The sequence below is a fragment of the Schistocerca serialis genome, chromosome 3 (genome assembly GCF_023864345.2).
Source record: "Schistocerca serialis cubense isolate TAMUIC-IGC-003099 chromosome 3, iqSchSeri2.2, whole genome shotgun sequence".
Lineage (NCBI taxonomy): Eukaryota > Metazoa > Arthropoda > Insecta > Orthoptera > Acrididae > Schistocerca > Schistocerca serialis.
Genome location: NC_064640.1, coordinates 40,752,099 through 40,771,106, shown reverse-complemented (window position 1 = coordinate 40,771,106; position 19,008 = coordinate 40,752,099). Strand labels below are relative to the sequence as shown.

General features: G+C 43.7%; 1 protein-coding gene across 1 annotated transcript in view; it reads right to left on the bottom strand.

Moving 5' to 3' along the window:
• The window catches only part of LOC126470671 (uncharacterized), a 497,178-nt gene that overhangs the window by 402,352 nt on the left and 75,818 nt on the right, over positions 1–19,008 (bottom strand). The window contains exon 3 of the mRNA XM_050098664.1: positions 14,056–14,191. Within this exon, the coding sequence (XP_049954621.1) occupies positions 14,056–14,191 (136 nt within the window). The remainder of the gene's footprint in view (positions 1–14,055; positions 14,192–19,008) is intronic.

The following is a 19,008-nucleotide window of genomic DNA, read 5'->3' as shown; positions in this document are numbered from 1 at the left end:
TTCCTCTTCCGTTTTCGGGGCTGCCGCTGCTTTCGGAGGTGCTGCTCTGTATCAGAATGTGGAAGTTCAGTGTCCGAGGTCGCGTCTGTCTGGAGAAAAGCAGAGGCAGGCACAGCACTCGCATCGGTGTCCATCACAGTGGGTGGGCTGGTCGTCGAGCTCTTGAGAGTTGGTGGTATCGTAGCCATTGTAGGAGATGGTGCCGGTGAGGCCGTGGCAGCACCGTCATTTCCAGTGGCGAGTGCCAGGGAGAGAACAGGCGTTTCCTGAAGTGACACATCGGGGCTGCGTACGGCTGTGGCGTAGCTCTCTGGTAAAGAAGTGACGGTCGCTTTGGGAGCTGTGTCACTGGTCGGGACCTGGAGCAAGCGTCGATGGAGACATTCTGATAGAACATGGCCCTCATATCCGCAACCGGCACACGTCCGCGGCTGGCCATCTCATACAACGATGGCTCACATGCCACCTATCAGCAGATCCGGTGGTACGTGTTTGGAGAGCTGGAGTTTGATATGGCGGACACCATTCAGCTCGTGGTATGTCGTGAACGTCTGCCATTTTTCCTCGATGTACCTCACAACATTGCCGTGGGGGCGGAAGGCTTCGACGACCACGTCTTGTGGCAATGCGAAATGAAGCTCAAAGACCCGAATTTTTCGAAGACCGAAACCAGCGTGATCTTCAATATTCCCGTCAGAATGCTTCAACTTTAGTCCGTGTGCGTGTTGTCGAACTACCTCAGCACATGCATTCTCCGTCGTCATCTTAATATAGACGATACTGCTAGTGATAGAGAAGTGAATACCTATCACTTCCTGAGGGTCCACACATAGCTCTTCGCGAATGAACTCTTCAATTTCATAAGCACGTGGTTGTGCATGTTCGGCTTGGAATGTTACTCTAAGTGTCGCTCGGCAGAAACATTGCGCCATGAGGCGTAGTAATAATGGACGCTACACAACACGAAGTACCGCGACGGGGAAATAAACAACAGCGGTGCGCTGTCGGGCGCGGGGAGCCGGTCCGCACGCGACCACGGCCGAAAGCCGACTGTTCACTTAGGGTTTTACGAGCACACTTGCCGGAGCAACCCAAACTCCCAAATGTGAAACGCCTAGCTATTTCTTCTCATATACTACTATTTCATTTACCCACATTCGCACATCTCGTGATTTCCGTGCAGGTTTTAAAATCAAGGCGTTGAGAAGACATAGACAGTGGTTCTCGTTTCTCCTTACGTGCCCGTCTTCGCTTTATATATATTTTTTATATCTGATGAGGTATTAAAATTTAAAATACTGAAATTTATTTCTGCGATTCAACTTAACTGTAATAGGTATAGATGTCCTACATAGCCGGCCGGAGTGGCCGTGCGGCTCTAGGCGCTCCAGTCTGGAACCGAACGACCGCTACGGTATCAGGTTCGAATCCTGCCTCGGGCATGGATGTCTGTGTTGTCCTTAGGTTAGTTAGGTTTAATTAGTTGCAAGTTCTAGGCGACTGATGACCTCAGAAGTTAAGTCGCATAGTGCTCAGAGCCATTTGAACCATTTTTTTGTCCTACATAAAATGACATATGAAAATTTGTGTCAGCTGGGACTCGAACCAGGGTTTCCCGCTTGTTTCGAGCGGTCGCCTTACCACTTAGGAAATCCTAGCACGCTTCTCAGACTGACCCAAGCATCTATATGTCACACAGCCATCTATTTCTTCTCACAGAAGAGCGAGTGTGCGTGTGCGGGTAAATGAGTTAATAATCTATGAGAAAAAATGGATAGGCGTGTGACATATGGCAGTTTGGGTCTGTCCGGGGAGCATGTTCGGACAGCATACGTAATGAGGCGACCGTTCGCGATAAGAATGAAATTCGGGTTCGAGTCCTGATTTTGGACAAATTTTCATATGTCGCTCTACATGGTACATTAATACCTACAGTTCCATTGAGTTTCAGGAATAAATTTCAATACCTGTAACGATAATTCGTCATGAAATATAAAAAATATGCAAAATATTTATCTGGCAGTTTATCTTTATTGTAGTTTCGCCATAAACTTAGACTCTGTGACATAAATTAACTGATGGTAACAAAAAATCCACATAGCTGAATGCATATTTATGAGCCATATCCGCAATATTTCCTGTATATTCAATGGTCATTTTACAAAATTAAAGCAGTGTCTTGAAACGTTATATGTCTCTAAATACATATTACGCACAGTTCAAAGTCATAGCACTGGATGTGACCTTTGTTATGTCATCTTTACTAAAGAGATGATCTACCCACATTCGTTGTGACTTTATAAATTAAATACCACGGATTTTCTCTCTTAGAAAAATCAAATTTGCGTATTTCCTTAGAAATAGAAGTACTAATTTTCTATACCGAACGATGTGTTGAAATGACGTCTCGAATTCCATACGCAATCAGTGTGAACAGAACACTGTATACACAACAGTGTATAATGGGTAAGGTGCTGAATTTGAAATGGTATATGCATCGGAGAATTGACGGAGGGAATTCTACAATAAACTACGTTATTTTAAAGGCTGCTGTTGTGTGTTATGGCTCCATAATGGCAGTTCGTTTTATGAAAAAACTCAGCGCTATATCAATTTATAGATATTACAAGATAACAAAATAACAGATGAGAATTTTCTGTTGTACTAGTTTTGACCTTGATGGAACATTAAAGCTTAGGTTTTGTAAGTCGTATGTAGACAGAATATAACAAAAGACTGAAAAGCTCTTCAGGCACGTAAGATGAAAACATTATTCTCTTTACTTAAAAATTTGCAGTGGAAATTACTACACAGTGTAACTTGTAATCATGACTTATTTTCAGATCTTGAAGTCTGTACGTAAAATGCCACATATTTTCGTGTCCTACTAATATGAAGAGGGTGGAATTACCTATAACTTTATTCACACGTACACGAGAATTGGAATTGCAACAAGTGCATACGGGGCATCTATCTGGAAGCATAGACAAAAATCCTGTAAACCAAGAGCATAAAATAAATAATTGGACACTGTCTAGACTTATTGTAGTTACAAAATATCTGAAGATAAAAGGTAAAAGAAAAACTCGATAATGAATCGAAGACTTCCCTTATTAGTTCGTGCATGTTGACCAGTAAAATATACTTAAATGTATTATTTGTCGGCATAAGTAAGCATGCCGATATAAAAGACAAGTGTGTCAGTCACTTCAAATTTCTTACATGCCGCGTTTCGTGAGTTCGCACCCTCATCGTCAGGTGGATCAGTGGTGAAGAAAATAAAACTAACTGAGACGATAATTGTTTAAATTTGGGTATTATTCTATGAAAAGACCCAGTTTCCGAGTCGTAGTTAGGCATAGAGGAAATGCGGTTCACCATTTAAAGGCAACATAGATCATAGTTTTCGAGTGATTAAAAATTTTAAATTTCTCTTTCCATTGGATTATGTTGATGTTCATGTTTTTCATACCAAAACGAAATGAATACTGGGAGTTTGAAGGCTGTCGTGTGTGCATAAGGACTTTCAGCTTTCTGTAAGTGCTTTTACTTTTCCATTACCAGTATGTATAGGTCAGGAAACAATAGCACGATTCCAATTTTCGTCGTGATGTACTCTGGCACTAATTTATAGCGACAAGCAACAGCCTCCCTCGAGCACTCGTTGCTAGCGCTTCAGGCGATGGCGTGGTTTCTCCAGATTGATTATGGCTAATGTCGGATAGTTCCTTTGAGAAGAAAAAAATTTCGAGTTTGTGATCGATCTGTAGCTGGCTCTGAGCACTATGGGACTTAACTTCTGAGGTCATCAGACCGTCCCCTAGAACGTAGAACTACTTAAACCCAACTAACCTAAGGACATCACACACATCCATGCCCGAGGCAGGATTCGAACCTGCGCCCGTAGATGTCGCACGGCTCCAGACTTTAGCACCTAGAACCGCTAGGCCACAACGGCTGGCTGATCGATCTGTATTTACTACTTCGTTTACTTGGCTTTAAATGCTAATATTCATCCCAATGTATTTGAGAAGCCGCTACTTAGTAGCTCGTTCCACATGAGGTACCGCATGAGTAATATTTACGAGTATGTCTATGAGGAGTATGCAAACATTTATTTGATTCGACAGGCTTTCTGTTTAAATTATTAAAGAACCTGGGATAAGTGCTCCATCTCCTGGTACGTCAGCTGAGATTCTACTGCTCTTCGTATACTTCGATGAAAGTCCCTATAACTTAATTTCCAATCAATACATTCATCTAGTTGTTAAATTATTGTATTGTTAAAAATAATTTGCAATCAATCTCTATTCGAGAATTAAAATATTTTACGAAGAACACCTTCGTGACCCAGTATTCATGGTGTGTTAAAGGAGCATTTGCCTCTTCATAAATATAACAGAAGAGTGCGTACACACTGGGGAAATCAGCATACATAATTTAATGATTCGGTATGAAGAGAACAATGAATATTCTTGAGATCGAAACATACTGCTCCTGTAGGAACTGTGAGCATAAAATCAGACTAATGGCAGTTCGCTAAGAGGCAGTGAATGGATTGAACAGATCCTTCATATGAGTAAAATAAGGACTGTCTTCTGCCCCGCTCTTAACGGTGACTTAAAGAGAACTTACGTAGATGCAGATGAATTATACTGGCTAAATAGGGAACACAAGAGAATAAAGGAATTGTTCCCCGTGCAGAAAATATTGCCGGCCGCGGTGGCCGAGCAGTTCTAGGTGCTTCTGTCCGGAACCGTGCGACTGCTACGGTCGCAGGTTCGAATCCTGCCTCGGGCATGGATGTTTGTGATGTCCTTAGGTTAGGTAGATTTAAGTAGTTCTAAGTTCTAGGGGACTGATGACCTCAGATGTTAAGTCCCATAGTGCTTAGAGCCATTTGAACCGTTTGAACCAAAAAATATTACTTGAATTAAATTGTTAAAGTAAAGCCATATGGCATGAATTGCTGAGAGGCTCCGAAGGGCAGGTGTAGCCACCAAATTGGGAAGGTTTTTCCTATCATTCGAGTCCAACGACCCCGTCCGACGAACTGATGGCAATCAGCAGTGCCACATGTTATCTCTTCATGTGATATTACCGAGAGTTTAGGAATTTAATCCAAGATATTAGCGGAAAGACTGGCGATCTGGGACAGTACGCCAGTATCCCTTCTGTCACCTCTACCATGAAGGCCAAGGGAAGATTGTCAACAGTACGCTGGTTAAAGGGACTGTCACCCATCCAAGTGCTGGAATGATCCCAGGGGCAATATGGGTAAGAGGAAAAATGGGCGAGGCTCGGCCAAATTAACTCGGTTGCCCAACAGAAAGAAATGGAAGGGTTAAATGGACACAGGAGAATATTCATTTATTTACTAACAAAAGATACTTTCACCTTTTCCATTACGTGTCTCTGCCGTCAAGAATTTAAGGGAAGAAGGGATACTTATTAAATGCGTGGGAAAAAAAGAAACAAACACTTCTGGAAACACTTCTGGAACCCGCAAGTGCGGTGTTAGTACTCCACGGAAACCGCGGCCCCATCTCCATGGCAAGTCTTCTCGTAATGTCGTGTAGATATCGTTAGAAATGGCTGTACTTAGGATTCTTCACAGTACCTCAATCACGATCGTCTAAATAGATCAAAAATTCATGAGAGCTGTGACACCACATCCAAACAAATAATGAATCGCGTGGTCTCTGATCCACATGACGGCGTCGTGTTTCGTCCTCATGTAATAAATATCGTTCGGGTAGAAGAGAGTGAATGAATCGCCAGAAGCTGGCACACTCGTACAAAGAGACCCAAAATTTGACGCACGAAATACAGATGTCCTTCGCCGGCCCTCAATGTAGCCGATGTTCTTCTGTATCCTAAACGTTGCGGTTCACGCATAAAGTCGAATCGGTAAGATGGATCCAACGGAGCTCCTCTCGAATATTCTGCTTTTTGTTCCCCGTGACGTACCAGATCGAACGATCGACTGAATCTACCGTTAACTTGTTTATAGTGCTCCACACTACCCTCCAATGCACGTTAAGATATGTCAATTCGATGACATTTGGGGACGGGCGGCGAAACAGGGCGCGGTTTGCGTCACTGGCAGTCGGTAAACGAGAATAAGGGAGAATGGCCCGTAGATAGATATACTCCAGATAAAACGTCTTAAAATAGGAACATAGGGTAATATCACAGGTATCTTGCTAAAGAAGAGTACAGGAAAGACGGTGTCACAACCCCCATCAGTAAGCCCATGAGACAGGTCAGGCTTGAGATGAACACCAATGTAAAGAGACACTGCTCGATTGGTAGCGTCTGCGGAATCCGTGATTCCTGACAGACATTAATAAATTCGGTCAGTTGATGGAGGTCCAAAGCCTGGAGACGATAATCCACAAGTCCAGCACCGATATGCTGCTAGTGGCTGCAATAATTAAGGGCTGTCGTGTGTGAGATGTAGTCCGTGAAGTCAATACGAAGACAGAGGATTGCATCGCACATGTGAGTGGGACGACTCTTGCAGGTGTCATCCGAACGCCATTTTCAACGCCACGGATATATGTACATCAACACGGCTCCCCGAATCTTCACCATAAATGGCTAACAAATTCTTGGCTCCGTGGACATTATGTCCGTCACGAAATGTTAACATCTGGTCATCCGCGTACCCGGTGCCCCTGCAAACGGTACAACATATAGACATTCCCGTGAGGTGGTGTCGCAGACCGCACAGCAACGGTTCTAATCGTAAGACATACAGTATCGTCGATAAAGGCATGCTTGTCTGACAGACCGGCGAATCTGCCAGGGGATGGACAACCTCCCGTTGACAAGCACTTTCAGTGTTGCGTAGGAGACGGAGCACCACTTCGGCGAGAGGGCCTGGGTGGTGCACTTCGTGAAGGACTGCAGTTAAGTGAATATGACTGACGCCATAAAATGCCGCCAGCGCTTCCGGGTCGCGACACACCTTGGCGAGAGCAAACTGGTCTCTGTAGCGACGCAGCGCGGTGGGGATATTTTGCGTCCGACGATGCCAGATCAAGTGCGCCGAATATGAGCCGCCAGAGTTTTCATATCACAGTTCAACACGTTAGTGGTCGGTAGTCTATAATACGTTGTCCTCCTCGAGACTTATGGATCGGAATGAAGGCACCTTCCACAAAGGTAGCCAGAAGTTGCATCTCTGGCTTCATAAGCTCTCGAAATATAGCCGTCGAATAGCCTCTGAAACGTACTTTTCAATTCCAGGGGAACCTATCCCGCCCTGGTGTCTTGCTGGCTGCCCCTTTCCTATGGCATACAATATTTCTTCTTCAGTCACCGATTCTACCAGTTCCCGTTGGAGTTGCAAAGTGACCACTGTGTTTGTCAAACCAGCGACAGAAGCAATGATCTCCAGGTCGGATCTCTTCTCTGCGTACAGGTGAGAATAGTGGGCAAAGTATGCACTGCTTATGTCTCTTTGCGTGACGTGGCGTAAGCCATCTTCTGTCGTCACCTCATGGATCAAAGTCCTGTACTCGAGCTTTCGTTCCATCGATACATGGGAGACTGTGGGTCGTTCGTTGGCGGTTCCGACAATTTGACACGTACGAATGGTCGTCACTTCTAAGTGTTGACGCGACAATGTCACAGTCTTCGCTCGCGCTCTTGCCAATCATCTGGCTACTAAACGTTATCAAGTTGCACCGAAGACTCAGCTTGGTATAGTTCACCCACCAGGCCACCAATGTAAAGATGACGTGTACGCCCCTCTTCATTGCAGGCACAGTCCTCAGTCTTCTCGTGTCTCTCACCGCCGCCTGACATTCCGGTGGGGCCAGATGAGTGGTGTTATATTTCCACGAGCTGCGGCTGCGCCATATGCGTAGACGTTCTAACGAGATGGCACGAATGTATGCAGTGTGGTCAGTAAATACTGCGGGTCATAACTCAGATGCCGTAACAGCATCCCTGAGAGAACTGGAAGTATGTATCCTGTCAGTTCTGCGAGAGGAAGGTTCCGTGAAGTGCGTGAAGCCCGGTCACTCAGCTTAGATGGTATCCCAAATCGCGCTCGTGAATGACAGCGCTGAGTACTGGGCATGGTGAGTTGTGAGGAATTTGATCTTTGGGAGAATGTGTACAATTAAAATCGTCCCCGATCACCATTTCATCTATCCTGCTTTGGCATAATTGCGTTAAGTCGTCAGAAAAAAAGACGAACATTCACGCCTGTCATGATACCCGAAGGTGCGTGAACATTGACGAAGTGTATCCTTGGGTCCGTTAGAACCATGCCACTGGCATTCGGTATGTAACGTACATCGGTAGCTACTAAACGTTCTATGAGAAGATCTGCAATGCCACTGCCCATCTACAACGATTGAGGTACGTATGGCGTGTATCCAGAGGTGTCCAGGAAGCCAAGAACGTATACCTCTTGCAATATACCCCTACCCGTGTCTACCATATAAAATGCGTCGTGTATCAATGACAGATTCTCGCGACAACGGATGGTGTTGATGTTCACAGTCGCGAATCAATATGACTGCCGATCGCGCTGTAAGGCAGTGGCTGTCGTCAGTATGAGCTGTGGCGACGAGTTATGTCACCCCAACGGTACCCTATCGTCTCTATGGTCTCTATTATCATGCAGTCCGTGGGATCTGTTGGTGAGGGGGGGGGGAGGGCGTAGCTCGCTCTCTGCTACACGTGCTCTGCCTGTCGTCCGCCCACGAGTCACTGAAGAGGCTGCCGGTGTATTACAACCGCTACCAAGGAGGCCCTTTTTGTGTTTCCTTGTGGCTGCGACGATGTTCCAACGCCCTCGCTATCTCTGCACGGATTTCCAGGTGAAGCTGAATCCATTCATCTCAGTTCCGAAAGGGACAGCAAGGTCGATCAACACCTTATTAGCAAGTGTCACCACGACACGACCGAGATCGGTACGATCGTGTGTATCCGCAAGAGACAGTCATCAGACGGTGTCAGTCGGCGTTTCTAGTTTGCGGGAAGAACGCTGCTTAGTACGTGCGTCTCTGTGTCAGAATATGTGTGTGTACATTCGACTTCTCTATGCCTCCCGGAGGAAAGCTTGGACTTGCACGACTCGTGAACCAACGTCCATCATCTAGTTGTTTTATGAGCCATCACTTTGCAGAGGCAGTTGCTCTTCGGGGCTATCTAGCGACTTCCTCACTAGCGAGAGGGAGGTATGTGCCTCGTCAATACCTAGTCTGACTGTCTTCAGTGGTAACCTGTCTTGATCCGCACCGCCAGATGTCGTAGGCGTCATCACTTGAGCATAAGTAATTGGTAGAATCGAGGGAGGAATATGTACCGTTTCGCTCGAAGGAACCTCGATTATCCGCTGCTGCAAACAATTCGAGCGAACATGACCTTCGTTTCCACATCCTTATAATGTGCCTCGTTGTCCGTCATAAATGATAACTGCTCGACTACCGGCGATGTTTAAGTGGGAAGCTTCAAATGGTTCAAATGCTCAGAGCTCTATGGGACTTAACTTCTGAGGTCATCAGTCCACTAGAACTTAGAACTGCTTAAACCTAACTGTCCTAACGACATCACACACATCCATGCCCGAGGCAGGATTCCTACCTGCGACCGTAGTGGTCGCGCGGTTCCAGACTGAAGCGCCTAGAACCGCTCGGCCACTCCGGCCGGCTAAGTGGGAAGGAATATGCTCAGTGAGTTGGAGTTTACTAGTCTTTCTCGACTGGGTACGGGATACGTTGTAAGAGTCTGCCACTTCTCAGCCCCACGGCTAATGACAGTCTCTTAGGATTTAAGAGCGGAGGTAGCGGAATCGGCGGATGTTTCAAAAGGTAGTCCGAATATTCGGAGAGTCCCCTTGCCTAGGCTTGACGAATCAGCCGATCGAGCATCACATTCTGAGTCATACGACTCAATCACATATTAAAAACATACATAAGTATGCATTAGCCACAATTATTACCAAAAATATCATGTCTGCAATTAAAATAATAAAGTAAAAAAATTACGTGTGGGTGATACGAAGATGTTGTAACACCACAATGAGCATACTTACCAGGACATGGGGCTTTTCTTAAAACTGAAAGACACCAAAAAGTCATTTTCTGTGTTCCCAAGTGTTAGTGACAAAATGGAAGAAGCATAACAGACCAACTGCTCAAGACATCAGTTACAAAACAGCATTCATCAGCCAAAACATTGTGACCACTGCCCACTGCGACGCTGGATGCCGCGTGGTGGCATTGCGTGTACGTGACGCGGTAGCCAAAGTATGGAAGCTGAGCAAACATGGACGGGGTATCACCATAGTGAAGAATTGGGGTGCAAATGAGGAAATTCATTGAGACAATCGACTTCGACAAAGGGCAGGTTATTATTACGCAGAGCTCGTGGACGAGTATCTCGAAAAAGGCGAATCTGTTCGTATGTTCACGTGCTTCTGTCATGAGCATCTAAAGAAAGAAGTAGGGGGATAGTGAAACTACCACTAGGCGATAAATGATTGGACGTGCACGACTTTTCACAGACCGTGGGATCTGGCGGCTTGTCTGCTCTGTAAAGTTGGACAGATGGTGATCTGTGACATCTCTGCCGAAAGAGCAAAATACTGTTGCACACACAAGTGTTTCAGAGCTCACCGTTGGTCGTACATTGTTGAGCACGGAGTTCCACAGCAGATCACCTCTTCGTGTTCACATGTTGACCCAGCGACATCGTCAGTTACGACTACAGTGGGCACGGGACCCTCAGGATTCGACTATCGATGAATGGAAACGTGTCGGCCCTCTGTCTGAGTCACAATTTTGGTAAACTAGGTTGATGGTCGTCTCCACAAACGCCGTCATCGAGGTGAAGGGTGGCTAGAAAAGTGCAGCGCTGTCGACAGAGGCTCGTGGGAGCAGTATTATGCTATGGGAGACATTCCTCTGCCCTTGCATGGGACCTGTGGTAGTAATCGAAAACACGGCGACAGCTGCGAACCACCTGCATCACCTCCTGCTTGACGTCTTCACTGACGGCGATGTCATATTTCGGCAGTGTAATTGTCCATGTCTCGGAGTCAGAATCGTACCACAGTGGCTTGAGGAGCATTATAGCGAACTGACGTTGATGTCTCGGCCACCAAATTCGCATAATATAAATCCTATGGAACCCAACTTGGTCGCTATAGGGCGCCATCACTGCGCACGGAAATCAGCGGCCAGTTATTTACTCGAGTTACACGATCTGTGCGTAAACATCTAATGCAATATCTCTCCACAAACCTACCCCCTAACTGTTTGATCCGTGATATGCAGGGCCGGTAATGTATTTCTTTCCAAACACTGACAAACAAGCTATTGAGCAGGTGGTCATAATGAGTTTGCTCATCAATGTATATAAATTATCACGATGCAATAATTAACGTATCCGGTGGGATTTCTACCACAGTTAAGTCTCGGTACTGTTTAGCGGTGTTCGATGGCAATGCTTTTATATATTTGCGTCTTCGAAATAGATGATTAGAGACTCCATTTCAGACTTTATTACGGGCTAAATGTTTTAATACACAATGATATTGTTATGCCACTTGGAATAGAAGCCACACAAACTGTCACGCTAATACGCAGGTGGCTAGCAGGTTGGACAGATATCTGGTGCACGCCGACCGAGTTACCCATCGTCAGGCAATTAGAGTTCTGAACCCTTTTTCCGGACCAAGTCTTACGTCACATAAAATATAGCACTCACGCCACAAATTGCATTTAGAAGGATGGTCCACATCTGCCTTTGAAAAGGTTTTCAAGATTAAAATCTGGTTTTGAAATCTATTTCTTACGAGTACGTAACATAAATAAAAACTACCAGTGCTTCGAAGTCTCTTCCACGCGTACACAAAACCTTTCATGATTCTTAATTTTTTCCCTAAGACCCAAATATCTATGTATACTAAAAACTGAATGACGCATATCTAAATTGAATGGTGAATTGAAGCTTCTTATGTGGGAGACAATAGTTGAATCACAGTCATCTCTCAGAAGAACCTGGGTGCCTATCAAACCATCGCAGGTCCCACTAGATCAATGTTAGATGTGCTATGGGTCAATAAGACTTGCTTAAATAATAGACAATTCTTGCGTTTAATCACACACGAGATAGATTTGAGAATTTTTAGGTAAGAGAGTCTTCGAGAGCGCTGCTTTATTAACCCTGGGGAGAGCGGAAGCACGTTATGGGCACACATACCTGCGTCAAGGTTAACCAAATCTCGACTAAATGTGTATCGATCGGGAGAATTTTGCATCAGGAATTCCGCCTGCCGGTAACGTTGTATGGTATCGACATAGAACCATTCTTGGGGGAAACTATTGGGCTAAACGAGTTACTGCCACAAGGAATTGAAGTTGGTAACAACTACGCATGCGGTATTAAAATGATTTTATCTGATCATGGTGGTAATGAAGTTGAGAGTCTGGTAATTCAGGTGTATATGCTACACAATGGATCGATGCTCAGCTTGGATATATCAGCAATCAGTAAAAAACCTTAAGTCAATACGAGCCTTGATTGAAAAAGGTGGAGGTACGGAAGTAGTTTAGGTGATGAATCCCTGAAAATTAACAAGATTTGACATTCATCAACTAGAAAGAAAAATGCTGCACCTTAAGCACGTAAAACATGATATCCCTCTTTAGACTGCAAAATGCAATCTTTGCCAACTTCGTATTAACTAGATTCTAGCACACTGCCACGGTCGTCCCATTAACCGAAACACTTGCCAGTTTTTGTTTCATTTTTCCATGACTGGACTTTACATATTGGCCATGTGCATATTTCAGTGATTTGTGCCAATCGCTACAGCTCTGAGCAGAGGTAGACTGGGACTACACACGCCGTGCGTACATTTCAAGGCGGTCCATTAGACCAGAGCCCACAAGATATTCGGAAGCACAGAGGACTGGATAACTAAGAAACTATACACATGGCTCCAGCCACTAAACGTAACCTCCTTCTACCGACCTGAATTTCTAAATTTTTTACCAGTTTATTACTGGAATGTAGATGTGAACTGCATAGGAGAATAAGCACTTTATCTGTCAACCTCTTGCATGTACGAAAAGATAATTTAGCAAGCCCCAACAGAGCCAGTAGTGAGCAGACAGCTCACAGTGCATTGACCCTGTAACTGAGCGAATATCCTTGTCACAGCAGTCCGCTCGTGTCGTATGACGTGCCCATATACACGGTTCCCACTTGCGAGAAGTAAGGACTTCATTTACAGACATTCTCATATTGCGAGACATAACGTAACCTACCGTTTCATCTACACCCAGCAGTACAATGTCTCGTAATGGGTCAGAAAGAAACTCAACTCTATAGCTAGATCAACGCCCCAAGTATCAGAACATCACACCTACACATAGGTGTTTGGACATTTTATTTACTACACACCGCCGGTGGTCAAAACAAACATACAAAATTGCAGATACTACTTAACTGATCATAACTGGCAGTTATAAAACTGATTCTGAGATAAATATCAGTTGTAATACAGAAAGTATTAATACATAATTGTAACAAGATATAAGAAGTATAATCTTACTGAAGTTCGGAAGATGGCCTAGAACGCGCTAGATACTGTCCACTAGGTGTCTATAGAGGCATGGTTCGTAGGAGTTGTGTTGCCACCTTTTCTGTTGATTTTTTAATGACCTTGTCTTTGACGGATTATTTTACTTCGGTATTCCTGGCAGGAAATGTCCTTCTTCAACTTCCGTATGTCAATCTAGAAGCTTTTAAAAAACCTTTCTGTGTCACAAAGAACAATGGAGTTGCAGAAATTGAATGGGTAATCCAATAAAGGGGTCATAATCTCGCATCCGGCTAACCGATTGATGTCTTTGATCGTGCATGATCAGCTGAACTGTTATCAATGCACAACATACAATCACACTGCATTTAATTATTTTCTCACACATCTTCATTATACGGTAAGACAAAGCCATGCGTGTGAATCTAAATAAAAAGTGAAACGTTAAGTGTCGGCCATAGCTTTAAATGAAGGCGACTTACCTGTGACGGTCATATTGCTAGTGGCGTACACAGTGTCAAAGCTAGGCCCCTCCTTGGACACCTCGCACTTGTATGAGCCGGTCGTGTTGAACGTGAGGTTCGTCAGCGTCACTGTAGTGTCGTTGCAAGCATCCATCTGAAAAAAAAAAAAATTCGTTATCAGCGTGGAACAGACTAAACTGCTTGAACACCTGGAGCAAACTCGCAGTTAATAGTAACAAGAACATTAATTATTTATTTAGTAGTGCAGAAGCATAATTTTGTCAGCTAACGTGTTCAGCTCAGATATTTCCTTAATCTAAGATATCGTAATTATGTTTCACCAAAATAAATTGTTATAAAGACCTCTCTAAATTAAGTACATTCTCTTATCGTAGCTGTATTAATTACAGAGATATCCGTGTCTACATCACTCTTTAAAATGAAACTGTTGTTACGCAGAACTGTCGCTGGAGGCTTCTGGAGCGCTCCAACTTGACGCAACTAAGAGATTTCACCTACAAGATGGGAATAGTGGAAAAGAGTTTAATTTCAAATTAATACTAATGATACTTGGGTCCTAGGAAACTGATACTAATCTTACTTCTTTCCTAATGGTAGGACCGACACATCAATTGGAAGGCATAGGACGTGGCATTTAAAGATTATAACCAGTTAACTACGGTAACATTTCCGCTCTCTTTCCGACCAGAGCCTTGAAAGAAAGCCGTATTCCAAAAACTGAATAGATTTGTAAAACAGAGTGTTGAGGTATGAGGACTGTTAAACAATCATTTCCCGTCATGCACTCAATGCCAAGAGACACATGTACAATGTGAAATTATGTCAGCCACAGCAACAAAGGAAACTGCAAAATAATATGATCATAAAGACTGCTGTTTGTATCATCGAGTGTTCAGAATCCCTGCAGCCTAGTGCACTAGACGTTTGCTATCTTCCGACTTCAGGAAGACATTTGACACTGAACCGCACAGTATTTTACTGGGAAAAAAATATTATATTTACGACTGGATTCCAGACATCCTTGAAATAGAATTCAGCACTTCGCTCTTAACGGAAAAAAGTCGACGGATGTAAAGGTAATTTCCGGTGTACCCCAAGGAAGTATGCAAAGACTATTACTGTTCACCAAGTATATAAATTATCCAATGGAACGCGTAGGATTCTCTTTAAGACTGTTCGCGGGTGATGTGGTTGTCTGCAACAAAGTACAAACTCGAGAAAACAGTGTCAATTTGCAGAAAGATCTCAGATGAGTGATGAACGGTGCAAGCTCTAGCTGCTCACCCTGAACGCAAATAAATGTCACGTATTGCGCATACATAGTAAAAGAAAGTCACTACTGTACAACAACACTTCTGATGAAAAACTGCGGGAAACAGTATCTACCGTAAATATCTATGAGTAACTATCCGGAGGGACCTTAAGTGTAATGACCACATAAAACAAACAGTACAGAAAGCAGATGCTAGACTGAGATTAGTAGGAAGAATCTTAGGAGCGTGTAACACATCCACGAAGGAAGTGGCTTATACGGCCCTTGTCCGACAGATTCTTGAGTATCAAGCATTAGTATGGGATCCTTAATGGGTTGCACTGATAGAAGAGAGAGAGAAGATCACAGGATCGTTCAATCGGCATGAGAGCGTCACCGATATGCTCAACAAACTCCTTTGGCAGACGTTAAGAGAGAGACGTTGCACATCAAGAACAGGTTTGCTACTGAAAACTTGAGAGAGCATTCCTCGGGAAGAGCAGCACATTGTATTACTTCCTCCAACATACATCTCGCATAATGATCATGACGAGAAAATTCGAGGCATTAGAACCAACAGTCATTCTTCCCACACGCCAGTCTCGACTTTGGGGTAGAATGGATCAGCTAGTGGTACTAAAAGTACCCTTCCCCACACGCTATGAGGTAGGCTTGCAGAGTGTGACGAATTTTCTGTATTTGATGCAAGGACTTCAGAATAGAATGAAAAGATTCATTTAATGTCATTGTACAACAGTACAGTGTTTTAAATGCTCTTGGGTTGTCGGAATTTGTGGATGGACTTCATCTTTGAGTTTATCCCAGATAAAAACATCCACTGGCGTCAAATCAACCAAACTTGCAGACTATCTGATAGCGCCCTAATATCTTATTTAGCGACCAGGAAGACATGCGTGAGACCATCCCTAACTACTGGGTAGTTAGAATTACAGTGCAGCTACTCACAAAGGTTCAGTGTAGATTATAATCAACGTATGGCAGCGAAATTTACGATGTATACTTATGCTACAGCAATAACGCGGAGCTATATTTATGCTGCAAAAATTAGTTCCAAATTTGGCCACCAGATGCAAATCTGGCGCTGTGAGTAGAAGGAGGACACACAGAAATATTTTATAATGTTATAGATTAGGAATGGGACGTCGGCAGAAAAGATCAAACAAGTGAGAAAAGTCTAATGTCGATTTTATTTCTAACCGCCGCTTACATAATTTGTTCAGTATGAGAACAGGAGACGTCGTCGAGTTGCTGTACAGCGTCAGATTCGCATCTGTTGCCCAAAATGGGGCCTACTTTTTTCAGCGTAAAGTGGTTCCGCGTTAACGCATTAGCATGTCTACCAAGTTTCATTGCCATATGATAATTATAGCCCACACTGAAACTCCGAGAGTAGCCGCACTTTGATTATTACCATCCGGTATGAGCCGTGAGCCGGAGCCCATCGTGCTGATACCACGTGCGTCTACTTATTTCATGTGGTTCTTCCTTTAGGAGAACCGGTAGCACTTTGGTAAGAAATTGTGTGTATATTTTACCCGTTAAGATTTCTTCATGCAGTAAAGACTAATCACCTAGCCACCACTAACACAACACCAGTCGATCACACTTCAGTGCTTCTGTCAGCAGCTTGTGGTCGTGCGGTTGCGTTCTCGCTTCTCACGCCCGGGCTCCCGGGTTCGATTTCCGGCGGGGTGAGGGATTTTCTCTGCCTCGTGATGACTGGGTGTTGTGTGATGTTAGTTAGTTTTAAGTAGTTCTAAGTTCTAGGGGACTGATGACCATAGATGTTAAGTCCCATAGTGCTCAGAGCCATTTGAACCATTTTTCAGTGCTTCTGATGCTTAACCAGCCTCAGACTGTGCCCATTCTCAGTTATCCAGCAATGCGTATGTCTTACAGTAAGCTTTCCATGGCTTGTAAAGGTAACTTAAAGATAAAGGGGGTTCTTTGAAGAAAGAACTTATTGTCCTCATGATGCATTAAAACGGAGCAATAGAGTTTCATACAGCTGCTGCTACTGCTATTTTCTATCTCCTGCTGAAGTGTTACGTGATATGCAAGGAAACTGCTTTCGCGCAAAATGGCAACAACGATGGGCTGACGTTTTCCAGAGGCAGTCTTAATACTCTCCGGGGTCAACATGTGGATAATGAGGAACAGCTGCCGGTACATTTATTTCGATGGTTCTGCTCGGTTCAGGCTTGCTCCTTGCTCTCTGAGTAGTATTCCAGTGCTCTTCCAGTAACAGGTTTTTACACTTTCGCTGAATTGTCACTTTGTCCACACCGTGTGTCGGGATACCTTTGTGCGTACATATGAAGCGCTCTCTTCGCAGTCCATCTCTGTTCTCCATAAAGAAGTAACGCATCTAATTTCTTTGAACTGTAAAACATATTTACTTTTTCAAGCGAGTCAGCACTCGAATGACACAGCAGAACAAAAGCTTCATTTACTCTGTTCTGCATTTATACCGTTATTGCGGTGGTTCGCCCTTAAACGATATTCCGCATCGACTTACTCTGATTTGAAATCACACTCAGTACTCAGTTTGATGTTCAGATCAGGTAAGTCCTAACTTTCCGTTATTACAATTACTCTGAAAGCAGTAATCAGTTGTTAAAGAGTGCAAATCTGTAAAATTCGCCTCGTACTTTACTACAATTCTTGCTGCGGATATTACTATAGCTCCATTTGAAAAAGTGAAGTTCTTAGCGATGTCTGTAGTTGATATATCTGTTAAAAATTACTGTACGTTACTTAGCGAAAAACCTTCTTACGATTCGTTTCAGTGGGAAGACAATTACGATATCGTAAATGCATCCGAAAATATTTGAAACGAACAACGTGGATGATTAAACTTGTGGATTTTTTTCAGAAGATGTGTTTTTAATTCATTCTGGCGATACTCAATTTTTAGATACTCTCCGTATACCTGATCCGGCCAGTTGTTTCTGTGATGCTCCAGAATCCTTACCTTTTGCCAAAATGATCAAATTTTAACGTGTGTTTCATCTGACGCAACATGGAAGAATACGGCCGTTTTTCCTTCCACGTGATTGTACTCTGCCCCTGCAATGATCTTGGCCTAAATATAACTTTATACCCTAATCACACTTTCATTCGTTTTGTAACGAATGGGTGAATCACAGGTGGTTCTTATATGTTACTTTTATATCCGTAATTTCTCTACTAGGGTTTACATACAGCCAACGAGTGGCGTTACACACCAAAATGCAAGTACAAAGATTTGACACAAAGACGAATACGCAGCTTTCAAGGAGCGGTTGGTTGTCGTGACAAAAGTCCAACATAGCACTCGAAACAACAGATTAAAATCACATGAACAGTCCAAAAGGGGTACAGGAAGTTCAAAGGCTAGCAAATAGGAACAGGTCGATGTAGTCTCTGTGGTTCGTATCGTTATAGTGACGAATTACAATTAAGTTTTAACGCTCACTACATCCCTTTGTGACGGTAACAACATTTCACAACAGGGTTATACCATGTCAAATAGCCTAATTTCGAAACATTTCCTGTTCGACTATCAAGGATGACGCCGGAAATTCACACTCGGTCTGCGCGAAATCTCGCATGGAGTCAAACAAATGGCTATATCTCTGCCAGTACTGCTTCGACGAACTTAAAAATTTACCAATTTTCATTGGGGCATGTGAGAA